This window comes from Pelobates fuscus, chromosome 3 (assembly GCF_036172605.1).
Source record: "Pelobates fuscus isolate aPelFus1 chromosome 3, aPelFus1.pri, whole genome shotgun sequence".
Taxonomy (NCBI): Eukaryota; Metazoa; Chordata; class Amphibia; order Anura; family Pelobatidae; genus Pelobates; species Pelobates fuscus.
The window spans coordinates 151391714-151405896 of record NC_086319.1 but is presented as its reverse complement, the minus strand read 5'-3'; the positions used below and the strand labels follow the sequence as shown (position 1 = coordinate 151405896).

The 14183-nt window shown below is 44.5% G+C and overlaps 1 protein-coding gene across 1 annotated transcript in view; it reads left to right on the top strand.

The window, feature by feature from the left end:
• Positions 1 to 14183, top strand: part of LOC134602558 (aldo-keto reductase family 1 member C1-like) — a 95438-nt gene that overhangs the window by 70238 nt on the left and 11017 nt on the right. The window contains exon 5 of the mRNA XM_063447533.1: positions 13623 to 13745. Coding sequence (XP_063303603.1) covers positions 13623 to 13745 — 123 coding nt within the window. The remainder of the gene's footprint in view (positions 1 to 13622; positions 13746 to 14183) is intronic.

Genomic DNA, 14183 nt, shown 5'->3' with positions numbered 1-14183 from the left:
CAGCCAGATACACTCTGACACACACACACACACACACACACACAGCCAGATACACATATTGACACAATCACAGCCAGATCCACACATACAGTCAGATACACACACTGACACAAACACAGCCATATACACACATACTGTCAAATACACACACACTGACACATACAGCCAGATACATAAACACAGCCATATACACAAACTGACACAAACACAACCAGATACACACAGCCAGATACACACACACACACACACACACACACACAGCCAGATACACACAATGACACAAACACAGTTAGATACACACATATAGTCAGATATTATTATTATCGCCATTTATATAGCGCCAACAGATTCCGTAGCGCTTTACAATATTATTGGATTTAACTATAAATAGGACAATTACAAGAAAACTTACATGAACAATGGGTTGAAGAGGACCCTGCTCAAAACGAGCTTACAGTCTATAGGAGGTGGGATATAAAACATATTAAGACAGGAAATATCAATCAAATAGGGTGGAGCAGAGCTGGTGGGGAGAAAAGAGTGCTGACCTTTAGGAAAGAGCAAGAGAGAGAGACAGGTATGTAAGGTAGAGGTTACTCTGGGAGGCCATAAGCTTTCCTAAAGAGATGGGTTTTGAGGCACTTAAATGATTGAAGACTATGGAAGAGTCTGAAGGGGTTAGGCAGGCTATTCCATAGAAAGGGAGCCGCCCGCGAGAAGTCCTGCAAGCGCGAGTTGGCCGTACGGGTGCGAGCAGTGGACAGGAGAAGGTCACGGGCAGAGCGGATGGACCGAGAAGGGGCATACCTATGGATCTGGGAAGACCAATCAGGAGAGGGTTTCAATAATCCATGCGGCAAATTACTAGAGCATGGACAAGCTCCTTGGTAGTCTTCTGTAAGAAAGGAGCGGATGTGGGCAATCCTACAATAGCATGTTTAAGGTCAGCAGGGACAACGCCAGAAAAGAGAGAGCAGTTCAAGATGTCTGTTAAGGAACGCACAAGACAAGGGGAGAGAGATCTGATGAGGTGAGACGGAATAGGATCAAGTGGGAAAGTGGTGGGGCGAGAGGAAAGGAGAAGCACAGCCACCTCTTGTTCAGTAGTTGGGGAGAAAGTCTGAAGGGTAGGAAAGGCATGATCTATGTGTGGTTGAGAAAGAGAACAGTAAGGTGAGGAGAATTATTTCCTTAGCTGTTCAATCTTGTCGGTAAAGTAGCAAAGCTATCGGCTGTAAGGTTAGTTTGGGGGGTGGTCACAGCAGGGCGAAGAAGAGAGTTAAAAGGTTTCAAAGAGATGCCTGGGATTGCGGGAGAGGGAACTAATGAGAGAGGAAAAGTATGACTGTTTGGCAAGGGCAAGGGCTGTGCAGTATGAACACGATATGAATCTATAATGGTGAAAGTCTGACTGGGTGCGAGACTTCCTCAAGGAGCGTTCAGCACAACTAGGGCAACTTTGCAGATAGCGTGTTGATTTAGTATGCCATGGTTGGGGGTGCGTCCTCTATGAGGTGCATGCTTGGAGTAGGCTGCAGTGTTAAAGGCAGAGGTGAGGGTAGTGTTATATGTGGAGATGGCCAGTGAGGGACAGGAGAGGGAAGGGATGTGTGGTGGAACCAGCCCCGCCACTTGTGCCTGGAGAGGACTGCTTGCCAGCCTCTTGCCCTGCAACTATGGCCCTGAGATGTATTGCCCTTCTAGGAACTGATTTGTGCATGTTGTATTGGATTATGCTGCTACTGGCCCTTTAAGAACCATCTGGGGACATACTGTGGAGTTACTGGGTGGCCACCATTTCATGTATCAGAGGCACATGGTGAGATCAATGGATGAAGCACATGGTGAGAACAATGGATGGCGGCCATTTTAACTCACAGACACTGTTGTGACTTTTCTACATGGTGCCATATCGCCGGTATTTGGTGCACAAAGACATCGTGTAGTAGTTTTAAACTATACAACAGGGGACACATTATATAGTAATTATTTTTCATATAGCCTGTATATGTTCGGCGGAATCTGCATTAAACTGTATCTTCCAAACTACTGAACGGATCTGGGTGAATTTTTGGATATGTGGTTCACCCAGATCCCCCGGTTCTGAGGATGTACTTGTTATGGGGTTATTGCATGTTTTGGGGTCCCTGTGATATGTTTTATAAAACTGTATTTCTCTGTCTGTGATAATTATATTACCCATTGTGTTCAGTAATCATATCACAGGAAGAGGGGAGGATTTTGTGTGGGAGTGTCTGTGTGTATTGCACGGATTGATTGGTTGTTCTGTAAAACCCTGTGGGCAGTACTATGTTTGTGGATTGGGAATAAAAGAGGCTGTATGTGCAAGTACAGTCAGTTCTGCTTTGACCTCAAAACTAAGTGTCATCTCGTTATTGGGGGAATTGGATTGTATGCTGATTGCCAGGAGTGTAAGCTGATTGAATGCTTTTCCTGTTCAGCTGTTTACAGCATTCATATGCTTGAGAGCATTGTCTTGGGTTACACACACTGACATAAACAGCCAGATACACAATCACAGCCAGATACACACACTGACATAAACACAGCAAGATCCACACACTGATACACACACGTAAAGTCAGATACAGACACTGACACAAACACAACCAGATACAAACACAGCCAGATACACACACTGACACACACAGCCAATTACACACATACACCTAGATACACACACTGAAGCAAACACAGCCAGATACATGCATACAGTCAGATACACACACTGACACAAACAGCCAGATCCAGACACACACAGAAAACTATGCAGAAACATATACAGGTACAAGGTGTGAACATGGTGCAATAGGTAATAATAATGTCAGACATCCTATAATAGAATAATGTCTGATATCTCAGGGTTAGTGATGTACCGAACTGTCCGCCGGCGAACAGTTCCCGGCGAACTTAGCGTGTTCGCGTTCGCCGCGGCGGGCGGACACATGCGCAGTTCGATCCGCCCCATATTCGTCATCATTGGGCAAACTTTGACCCTGTGCCTCTCGGTCAGCAGACACATTCCAGCCAATCAGCAGCACTCCCTCCCTTCCACACCCTCCAACCTCCCTCCCAGCATCCATTTTCGATTCATTCGGAAGCTGCATGCTTAGTGAGAGGAGGGAAAGTTTAGCTGCTGCTGATTAGATAGGGAAATTGATAGCTAGGCTAGGGTATTCAGTGTCCACTACAATCCTGAAGGACTCATCTGATCTCTGCTGTAAGGACAGCACCCCAAAAAGCCCTTTTTAGGGCTAGAACATCAGGCTGCTTTTTTTTTTTTTTTTCCCTGAGTAATGTAATTGCAGGTGCCTGCCTGCCAGCTTCTGTGTGAGGTTCACATTGGATACTGTGCCTATTTGCCCAGTGCCACCACTCATATCTGTTTTAACAATAGGTTAAGCTTTACATTTAAAATAAATATTTTTTTTTCACTGTAATAGAAGAGAAGTTGCCTGCCTGCCAGCTTCTGTGTCAGGTTGGATGCCTTGCCCATTTGCACAGTCAGTGCCACCACTCATATCTGTTTTAACAATAGCTTAAGCTTTAGATTTTAAAGAAATCATTTTTTTTCACTGTAATAGAAGATCAGTTAGTTGTCTGCAAGCGTCTGGGTGTCAGGCCTACTTCAGCGTGTGCTCTGCAGACCTGTGCCAGCGTGCTTTGACAGTTGCCAATCATATCTGGTGTCTCTTTAGCGTGCTTTTACAAAGAAAAAAGGTTTCCAGTGTAAGCTAATAGCAGACAGTCAGTGTCCTTCAAGCGGCTCTGTCAGGCCTTCCTTCAGCGTGTGCCCTGCACAACCCTGCCAGCGTGCTTTGACAGTTGCCACTCATATCTTGTGTCTCTATAGCGTGCTTTTACAACCAAAATTTTGTTTCCACTGTAATAGAAGAGCAGTTGCCTGCCTGCCAGCTTCTGTGTGAGGTTCACATTGGATACTGTGCCTACTTGCCCAGTGCCACCACTCATATCTGTTTTAACAATTGGTTAAGCTTTACATTTAAAATAAATCGTTTTTTTTCACTGTAATAGAAGAGCAGTTAGTTGTCTGCAAGCATCTGGGTGTCAGGCCTACTTCAGCGTGTGCTCTGCAGACCTGTGCCAGCGTGCTTTGACAGTTGCCAATCATATCTGGTGTCTCTTTAGAGTGCTTTTACAAAGAAAAAAGGTTTCCAGTGTAAGCTAATAGCAGACAGTCAGTGTCCTTCAAGCGGCTCTGTCAGGCCTTCCTTCAGTGTGTGCCCTGCACAACCCTGCCAGCGTGCTTTGACAGTTGCCACTCATATCTTGTGTCTCTATAGCGTGCTTTTACAACCAAAATTTTGTTTCCACTGTAATAGAAGAGCAGTTGCCTGCCTGCCAGCTTCTGTGTGAGGTTCACATTGGATACTGTGCCCACTAGCCCAGTGCCACCACTCATATCTGTTTTAACAATAGCTTAAGCTTTAGATTTTAAAGAAATCATTTTTTTTCACTGTAATAGAAGATCAGTTAGTTGTCTGCAAGCGTCTGGGTGTCAGGCCTACTTCAGCGTGTGCTCTGTAGACCTGTTCCAGCGTGCTTTGACAGTTGCCAATCATATTTGGTGTCTCTATAGCGTGCTTTTAAAACCAAAATTAGTTTTTCACTGTTATAGATTGAATAGCAGTTACTTGTCTTCAAGCGGGTGTCTCAGGCCTACAGTGTGTGCTCTGCAGAACTGTTCCAGTGCACATTGCCAATCATATCTGGTGTCTCTATAGCGTGCTTTTAAAACCAAAATTTGTTTTTCACTGTTATAGATTGAATAGCAGTTACTTGTCTTCAAGCGGGTGTCTCAGCCCTACAGTGTGTGCTCTGCAGAACTGTTCCAGTGCACATTGCCAATCATATCTGGTGTCTCTATAGCGTGCTTTTAAAACCAAAATTTGTTTTTCACTGTTATAGATTGAATAGCAGTTACTTGTCTTCAAGCGGGTGTCTCAGGCCTACAGTGTGTGCTCTGCAGAACTGTTCCAGTGCACATTGCCAATCATATCTGGTGTCTCTATAGCGTGCTTTTAAAACCAAAATTTGTTTTTCACTGTTATAGATTGAATAGCAGTTACTTGTCTTCAAGCGGCTCTGTCAGTCCTTCCTTCAGCGTGTGCTCTGCAGAACTGTTCCAGTGCACATTGCCAATCATATCTGGTCTCACAGTAGCTTGCACGCATAGTACCACTAATCCCCAAAAAAATGACAGGCAGAGGCAGGCCACCCCGCAGGGGCCGTCGTGGTCGGTGTGCTGTGATTCCCTTTTGCCCTAGAATAATGCCCAGTTTTCAGAAGCCACGTACCCTGAACTTGAAAAGTTCTGAGGACTTAGTTGACTGGCTAACACAGGACACCCAATCTTGTACAGCCTCCGCTCGGAACCTTGACGCACCATCCTCCTCCAGCTTAGCTTCAGGCACCTCTCAAGATAGCACTCACCCGCCTGCCGCCACCACCAAAACTAGCACCACAGCCGCTTTACTTGGTATGTCAGAGGAGTTATTCACACACCCGTTTGAAGAAATGAGTGATGCACAACCATTATTGCTAGAGGATGTAGATAACAGGGATATGTCTCAGGCAGGCAGCATTAAACACATGGAGGTACGGTGTGATGATGATGATGTTGTACCCGCTGCTGCTTCCTTTTCTGAGTTGTCAGATACAAGCGAAGCGGTTGATGATGACGATGCGTCCATGGATGTCACGTGGGTGCCCGCTCGGCAAGAAGAAGAACAGGGCAAAAGTTCAGATGGGGAGACAGAGAGGAGGAGGAGGAGACGACGAGTTGGAAGCAGGGGGGGGGTCGTCGCAAGGAGCTAGTGGCACAGTCAGACAGCATGCATCGGCACCCGGGGTCAGCCCGACAGCACGCCAATCAACGCATGCTGTGTCCACCACCAGAATGCCGTCATTGCAGAGCTCAGCAGTGTGGCATTTTTTTTGTGTGTCTGCCTGTGACAACAGCGATGCCATTTGCAACCTGTGCCAAAGGAAACTGAGTCGTGGGAGGTCCAACACCCACCTAGGTACAACTGCTTTGCGTAGGCACATGATCTCACATCACAAACGCCTATGGGATCAACACATGAGTACAAGCAGCACGCCTACTCTAAGCTGCCATCCTCCTCCTGGTCCAGCATCTTCAGCCACGTCAACCACTGCTGTCCTCCTTGCCCTCTCTCAACCATCCGCCACTCCGTCTCCCGCCTTGAGCAGTTCCCGCTCATCTGCCCACAGTCATGTGTCTGTCAAGGACATGTTTGAGCGTAAGAAGCCAATGTCACCAAGTCACCCCCTTGCCCAGCGTCTGACAGCTTGTCCGAACTATTAGCCCGCCAGCTTTTACCATACAATCTGGTTGAGTCTGAGGCGTTCAAAAATTTTTTAGCTATTGGGACACCGCAGTGGAAGGTACCCGGACGGAATTTATTTTCACAAAAGGCAATCCCCAACTTGTACTCGATTGTGCAAAAGGAAGTCATGGCATGTCTGGCACACAGTGTTGGGGCAAGGGTCCATCTGGCCATCTGGCCACTGATACCTGGTCTGCAAAGCATGGTCAGGGCAGGTATATCACCTACACTGCGCATTGGGTAAACCTGCTGACGGCTGACAAGCAAGGAATGCGTGGCATTGCAGAGGAGTTGGTGACACCGCCACGAATTGCAGGCAGTCCTGCTGCCACCTCCTCTACTCCATCCTCTTCCATAACCTCCTCGGCTGAGTCCTCTTGTGCTGCTGCGTCTTGCTCCACATCAACGGCACCCCCCCAGCTCCCCAGGTACTATTCCACATCCCGGATACGGCAGTGTCACGCCGTCTTGGGTTTGACTTGCTTGAAAGCAGAGAGTCACACCGGACAAGCACTCCTGTCCGCCCTGAACGCACAGGTGGAAAAGTGGCTGACTCCGCAGCAACTGGATATCGGCAAAGTGGTGTGTGACAACGGAAAAAATTTGATAGCGGCATTGAAGTTGGGCAAGTTGACACATGTGCCGTGCATGGCACATGTGTGTAATCTGATCGTACAACGCTTTGTGCATAAGTACACAGGCTTACAGGACGTCCTGAAGCAGGCCAGGAAGGTGTGTGGCCATTTCAGGCGTTCCTACACGGCCATGGCTCACTTTGCCGATATCCAGCGGCGAAACAACATGCCAGTGAGGCGCTTGATTTGCGACAGCCCGACACGTTGGAATTCAACACTCCTAATGTTCGACCGCCTGCTCCAACAAGAAAAAGCTGTTAATGAATATTTGTATGACCAGGGTGCTAGGACAGCCTCTGGGGAGCTGGGAATTTTTTTGCCACGTTACTGGACGCTCATGCGCAATGTCTGTAGGCTCATGCGTCCTTTTGAGGAGGTGACAAACCTAGTCAGTCGCAGTTGTGTGTGTGCGTGTGTATGGCTGTCTGCCTGTGTGTGTGTGTGTGACAGGGTGAAGATTTCTTGCACATGGGTGTGACAGGGTGAAGATTTCTTGCACAGGGCGCCCAAAGGCCTAAGGCTGGCCCTGCGCATGGGTCAGTGGCTCTGCACCAGACTTCCCTCCAATTGATCAAAGTTAAAGGATTTCAAGTGGACTGATTACAATTACAGGGCCTCTAAAGAGTCCTGTATTGTTATTTGTCGTCACTACCTTCCCGCGTCGGGAGTGGGTCATTTGCGCCCCTGCTGCCTTCCTTGCATGTGGTAGCTGTTTGTCAGGGATTTGTCAATCCATATCTGCCAAGTGACCCTATGTAGGGGTAACAGTCCCTATTCTGCTCTGTGTCAGTGTGTATCATGGTCTCTGTGGACAGGGAACAGTCTCTATTCTGCTCTGTGTCAGTGTGTATCATGGTCTCTGTGGACAGGGAACAGTCTCTATTCTGCTCTGTGTCAGTGTGTATCAGGGATCATTAGGATAGGTGTCAATCCATATCTGCCAAGTGACCCTATGTAGGGGGAACAGTCCCTATTCTGCTCTGTGTCAGTGTGTATCAGGGGTTTTGAGGACAGGTGTCAATCCATATCTGCCAAGTGACCCTATGTAGGGGGAACAGTCTCTATTCTGCTCTGTGTCAGTGTGTATCAGGGCTGGGTTTTGAGGACAGGTGTCAATGTTAGGTGATTTCTGCCCTTCATGGATTAAAAGCAGACTCTGCATCAACTGTGCAATTTTCCATGGGAGTTTTGCCATGGATCCCCCTCTGGCATGCCACAGTCCAGGTGTTAGTCCCCTTGAAACAACTTTTCCATCACTATTGTGGCCAGAAAGAGTCCCTGTTGGTTTTAAAATTCGCCTGCCCATTGAAGTCAATGGCGGTTCGCGCGGTTCGCGAACATTTGCGGAAGTTCGCGTTCGCCGTTCGCGAACCGAAAATTTCGGGTTCGCGACAACACTACTCAGGGTGTACTCTTAGGTGGTACCCCTTAATAACTACATATATGCATGCCATTGCAATAGCACAAAGATCTCAAGAAATTAAAGTGAAACTGACATTACCTCTCTACTTTAGCATATATATTGTTTAAGAAGCATGCAGTTTTGCTCAAAAGTTAGCATACCCTTAGAGAATTGGTAATATATGTACCATTTTCAAAGAAAACATGAGTGAGCATGCAAAACACATTTCTTTTATTTCTAATGGGATTCATATTCAACTGTAGGTTAAAACAAAATATGGCCACAAAGAAAAAAAATGAAATCACCCCTGTTCAAAAGTCTGCATACCCTTAGTTCTTAATACTGTGTATTGCCCCCTTTAGCATCAATGACAGAGTGCACTCTTTTGTAATGGTCATCTATGAGGCCCCTAATTCTTGCAGGAGGTATAGCTGCCCATTCGTCTTGGCAAAATGCCTCCAGGTCAAGTAAAGGCATCTTGCATGAACCCCACAATTGAGATCTCCCCAGAGTGGCTCGATTATATTAAGGTCAGGAGACTGATGGCCACTCCAGAACCTTCACCTTTTTCTGCTGTAACCACTGGAGGGTCACTTGGCCGTGTGCTTAGAATAATTGTCATGCTCTAAAGTCCAAGAGCATCCCATGTGCAGCATTCATGCAGAAGAGTGCAAATTGTCTGCCAATATATTCTGATAACATGCTGCATTCATCTTGCCATCAATTTTCACTAGATTCCCCGTGCCCTTAGAGTTCACCCCCCTGCCCCAGAAAACATTAGTGAGCCACCACCATGCTTCACAGTGGGGATGGTATTCTTTTCACTATAGGCCTTGTTGACCTTTCTCCGAACATAGCACTTATGGTTGTGACCATAAAAGCTCTATTTTGGTCTTATCACTGCAAATTACACTATGCCAGAAGCTGTGAGGTGTGTCAAGGTGTTGTCGGGCATATTGTAAACGTGCTTTTTTGTGGCATTGGCACAATAAAGGCTTCTTTTTGGAAACTCGACCATGCAGTTCATTTTTGTTCAAGTATTGTTGTATTGTGCTCCTTGAAACAACCACACTGTCTTTTTCCAGAGCAGCCTGTATTTCTGCTGAGGTTACCTGTGGGTTTTTCTTTGTATCCCCAATTCTTCTGGCAGTTGTGGCTGAAATCTTTTTTGGTCTACCTGACCTTGGCTAGGTATCAAGAGATCCCCGAATTTTCCACTTCTTTTATTGAACAGTACTGACTGGCATTTTCAAGGCTTTGTATATCTTTGTATTTCCTTTTCCATCTTTATAAAGTTCCATTACCTTGTTACGTAGGTCTTTTGACAGTTCCTTTCTGCTCCCAATGGCTCAGTATTTAGCCTGCGCAGTGCATCCACGTGAGAGCTAACAAATTCATTGACTATTTATACATAGCCACTAATTGCAATTTAAAAGTTTGTAACAAGGCCACGCATTCAAGGGTATGTAAACCTTTGATCAGGGCATTTGGGTGATTTCTGTTATCATTATATTTCAAAAAGGAGCCAAACAACTATGTGATAATAAATAGCTTCATATGTCCACTATCCTTCAATAAAATAATATTTTTAGTTTCAAAATCAATGCCAAAATTTCAACATTTCTGCCAGGGTATGCAAATTATTATTTAAACTGACTTGCACCTTGTTACATCCATGTTCTGAAAGCTACACACCATTCTGTAAGTCCCTGATGTAACCCTGTGTTTTGGTCTTGCTGTCATACAGTAATAAACTCTACAGCTATTTTAATAAACAATGTCTTCTATTTGTCTGCATAACAAGGATATAAAGATTGAACCCCTGCACACAGTGGTAGAACCATTGTTCTACAATAAATAATATCCTAACACACAAGTTACTAGCTTTCATCAGAGCAATGTTTTCAATTCTTCTAAAGTGAACAGTGTTTTAGTAGCGTGTGGATCTTGTTTAGCAATGAATAGAAACATAAAATGCTATGGCAGATAAAAAACGTTTGGTCCATCTAGTCTGCCCTATTTTCTAAATACTTTCATTAGTCCCTTGCCTTATCTCAAGCCTAGGATATCTTAAATTCCCTCACTGTGTTAACCTCTACCACTTCAGCTGGAAGGCTATTCCATGCGTCCACTACGCTCTATGTAAAGTAATACTTCCTGAAATTATTTTTAAACCTTTGCCCCTCTAATTTAATAGGTCCACTTGTTGTGGTAGTTTTTCTTCTTTTAAATATAGTTACATATTTTACTGTGTTGATTTTTTATGTATTTAAATGTTTCGATCATATTCCCCCGTCTATACATGTTAAGATCCTTTAACCTTTCCTGGTAAGTTTTATAATGCAATCCACGAACCAGTTTAGTAGCCCTTTTCTGAACTCTTTTCAAAGTATCAATATCCTTCTGGAGATACAGTCTCCAGTACTGTGTACAATACTCCAAGTGAGGTCTCACCAGTGTTCTGTACAATGGCATGAGCACTTCTCTCTTTCTACTGCAAATACCTCTCCCTATACAACCAAACATTCTGCTAGCATTTCCTGCTGCTCTATTACTTTGTACACCTACCTCTAAATCCCTTTCCTCAAATGTTAAGGTTAGCACTGTATCAACTATTACGGTATATACTATGTGTGATCCTTGTTTGCAGGTAGCACGGTCCTCTAGGGTAAACAACAGGCACAGTCCTTGTAATTGCATATACTCCAGGCACTTTATTTGTAAATCCACACAGGAGACAGCAGTAAATGAAAACATAAATATAACACAAATCCCTATAAATAAAAACCTAGCTCGTCTCAGCACTAACTAACATTAAGTTCCCTATCTCTCAGGGGTTAAACTAAAACAAAACAATATTGGTTTCACCAACCTAGTTCTTTGTCCGCTCTCAGCACTCCAGTATTTAGTCAGACTGCTGCTTCCAGCCTTCCAGAGAGAAACAAACATTCTCCCCTTACCTGCCTAGCAGGGGGGGAGGGGTTATTCCCACTGCTGCAGCTGATTACCTGCAGCTGAGCAGCAGGTTGGAGACAGTCCAAAAAACCTGGCCTGGATCTATGTCTCCCAAGAAAACCGCTAAACTGCGGAGTGGAGCACTGGCCCACCCTGCTCTCCAAATGCTCCACCCCAGGGGCCCATAACTAAATATTAATTCTGGTTATGTACACAGAAAAATACACTCCCCCTGGGGTTAAAAATCATATGCCACTCTGAACAATTCTGTCGAGATATAGACTCCCTCACAGACCACCCCATTCACCTTATCACATATGCCCTTGGGTTTTTACGCCCAAGATGCATTCTCTTACATTTATCCACATTAAATATCACTTGCCACAACTCTGACCATTTATCTAGTTTACCTAAATAATTTGCGATTTGGCTTATCCCTCCTGGAACATCAATCCTGTTACATAACTTAGTATCATCAGCAAAAAGACATACCCTACTACCAAGGCTTTCTACAATATCAATAATAAAATGATTCAAGAGAATAGGTACAGATCCCTTAGGTACCCCACTGGTAACTAGACCTTGCTTCGAATATACTCCATTGACTACAACACTCTGTTGCCTGTCACTCAGCCACTGCCTAACCCATTCAACAATATTGGAATCCAAACTTAAATATTGTAGTTTATTGATGAGCATTCACTGTTGTCACGATCTCTTACCTTTATCCGTTGCGCCCACGTGGTGTGGAATCCGTCACCGGCTCCACTCTGGCTGTGTTCGGCATGTCCCATGTGGGACGCTGGAAACACGCCCCTTTTCATGACGCAGTGCTTTTGGCTTTTTCCTTGCCCTATTGTGGTTCCTTGTGGTCACCTTAGTGCTATTTGGTTCTCCTTGCATTATTATTGTTATTCCTGTGTACTGAACCGGCTTGGCTTTTGAATTTCCTGTTTTCTGATTCACTGACTCGGCTTCGCTTTTAACCTCCTGATTTCTGGTATCCTGACCCGGCTACTCGTACACGCTCTCCTGATTTCTGGTATCCTGACTTTTGGCTATTCTTTGACTACTCTTTTCTCTTACGTTAAACCCGACCATTCTAAGGTTTGGTAATACGTATTTGGGGTTTCTGTGGGTTTACATACTGTGTTGGGTTATTACTAGACCATGATAACTGTGGAACAGTGTCAAGAGCCAAAAGCAATGTCTACTGCACTACCTTGATCTATTATTGTAGTCACCAAATAAAAAAAAAATCAATAAGATTAGTTTGGCATGATCTCCCTGAAGTTGTCTCATGTTGTCTCTGATCTTGAAATCCATGTGATTTTAGATGTTCGAAAAGCCTATCCTTTAACATGGTTTCTATCACTTTCCCCACTACTGAAGTAAGGATTGCTGGCCTACAGTTGACTCCTCCCTACTACCTTTCTTGTGAATGGGTACAACATTTGCTAATTTCCAATCTTCAGGGACTACTCCTGTTAACAATGATTGGTTAGTGCTTAGTGTTTTGATGACAGTTGCAGGAGCGGAATCAGGGTGCGGGGAGGGAAAGCTATTCACAGTTTAATTGATATGCTTTCCTAAAGAAGTACGTTTTCAAAGATTTTTTCAAGGAGTGGAGATTGGGTGAAAGTCTAACAGAGAGGGGAAGGGTGTTCCATAGGGACAGTGCACCCCTATATAAGTCTTTAATGTGAGCATCAGAGGTAGGAGTTCGAACAGAGGTTAGACGTAGGTCTCCGGCAGAGCGCAGGGGCCTAGATGGGACATAATTGTATATTAGTGAGGATAAGTAGGTCTGAGCAGCATTGTGTAGAGATTTGTAAGCAAGTATCAGGATCTTAAATTGAGTCCTATATCTTACGGAAAGCTAATGTAGGGACTGACAAAGGGGGTGTGTGGGAGATGCGGACAGACAAGAAGATGAGCCTCGCCGCCGCATTCATTAAATAATGTAATGGGGCAAGTTGGGAACACATAAGACCACTGAGAAGCAGATTACAGTAGTCAAGGCAAGAGAGGACAGCGACATAGACAAGCACCTTTGCCATATCAGTTAAATAGGGTCGGATGCGTGCAATATTTTTTAGATGGAAGCAGCAGGATTTGGCGATTGATTGGACATGAGGGGTAAAGGAGAGTTCTGAGTCAAAGAGAACACCTATATAACAATGTTCCTCTTATACTTATTTTCAAGTAATATATTTTAAAACTTTCCCAATGACCCAGGCTCTGGAAGAGTGTAAAGATGCTGGGCTAGTGAAGTCCATTGGTGTCTCCAACTTTAACCGCAAGCAGTTGGAGCTGATCCTTAACAAACCTGAACTGAAGTACAAGCCAGTCTGCAACCAGGTAAAATATTTTTTTAATTGGTGCTTTGTTTTAGCCTCACTGCTTAATGCAAATACTTACATAGTAACCATAACTACAAAGTAAGGCATGTTCTACCTTTCACATACTGTCAGTCTTGGTTAATGATTATAAAGGTATTTTCTTTAGCCAGACTGAAGTGGCAAATTTTCACGGCACTCCACAACATTAGGATTTGTCATTGCATCCTAAATATACTGCGTTTTTAATGTGTTTAAGGCTTAATGATATGCTATGCATTTTTGGTGTGAGCAGGGCTAAGCTTAAAAAAAAAACATACCAACTTCGAAAATTGCTCCACATTGAAATTACATTTTACTCCTTTGTCATTTGTATTTTGTGACCTGTCATTTTTTTAAATAAAATTATTAGTGGCATTTATATAGCGCCAACATATTTCGTAGCACTTACTACGATCCT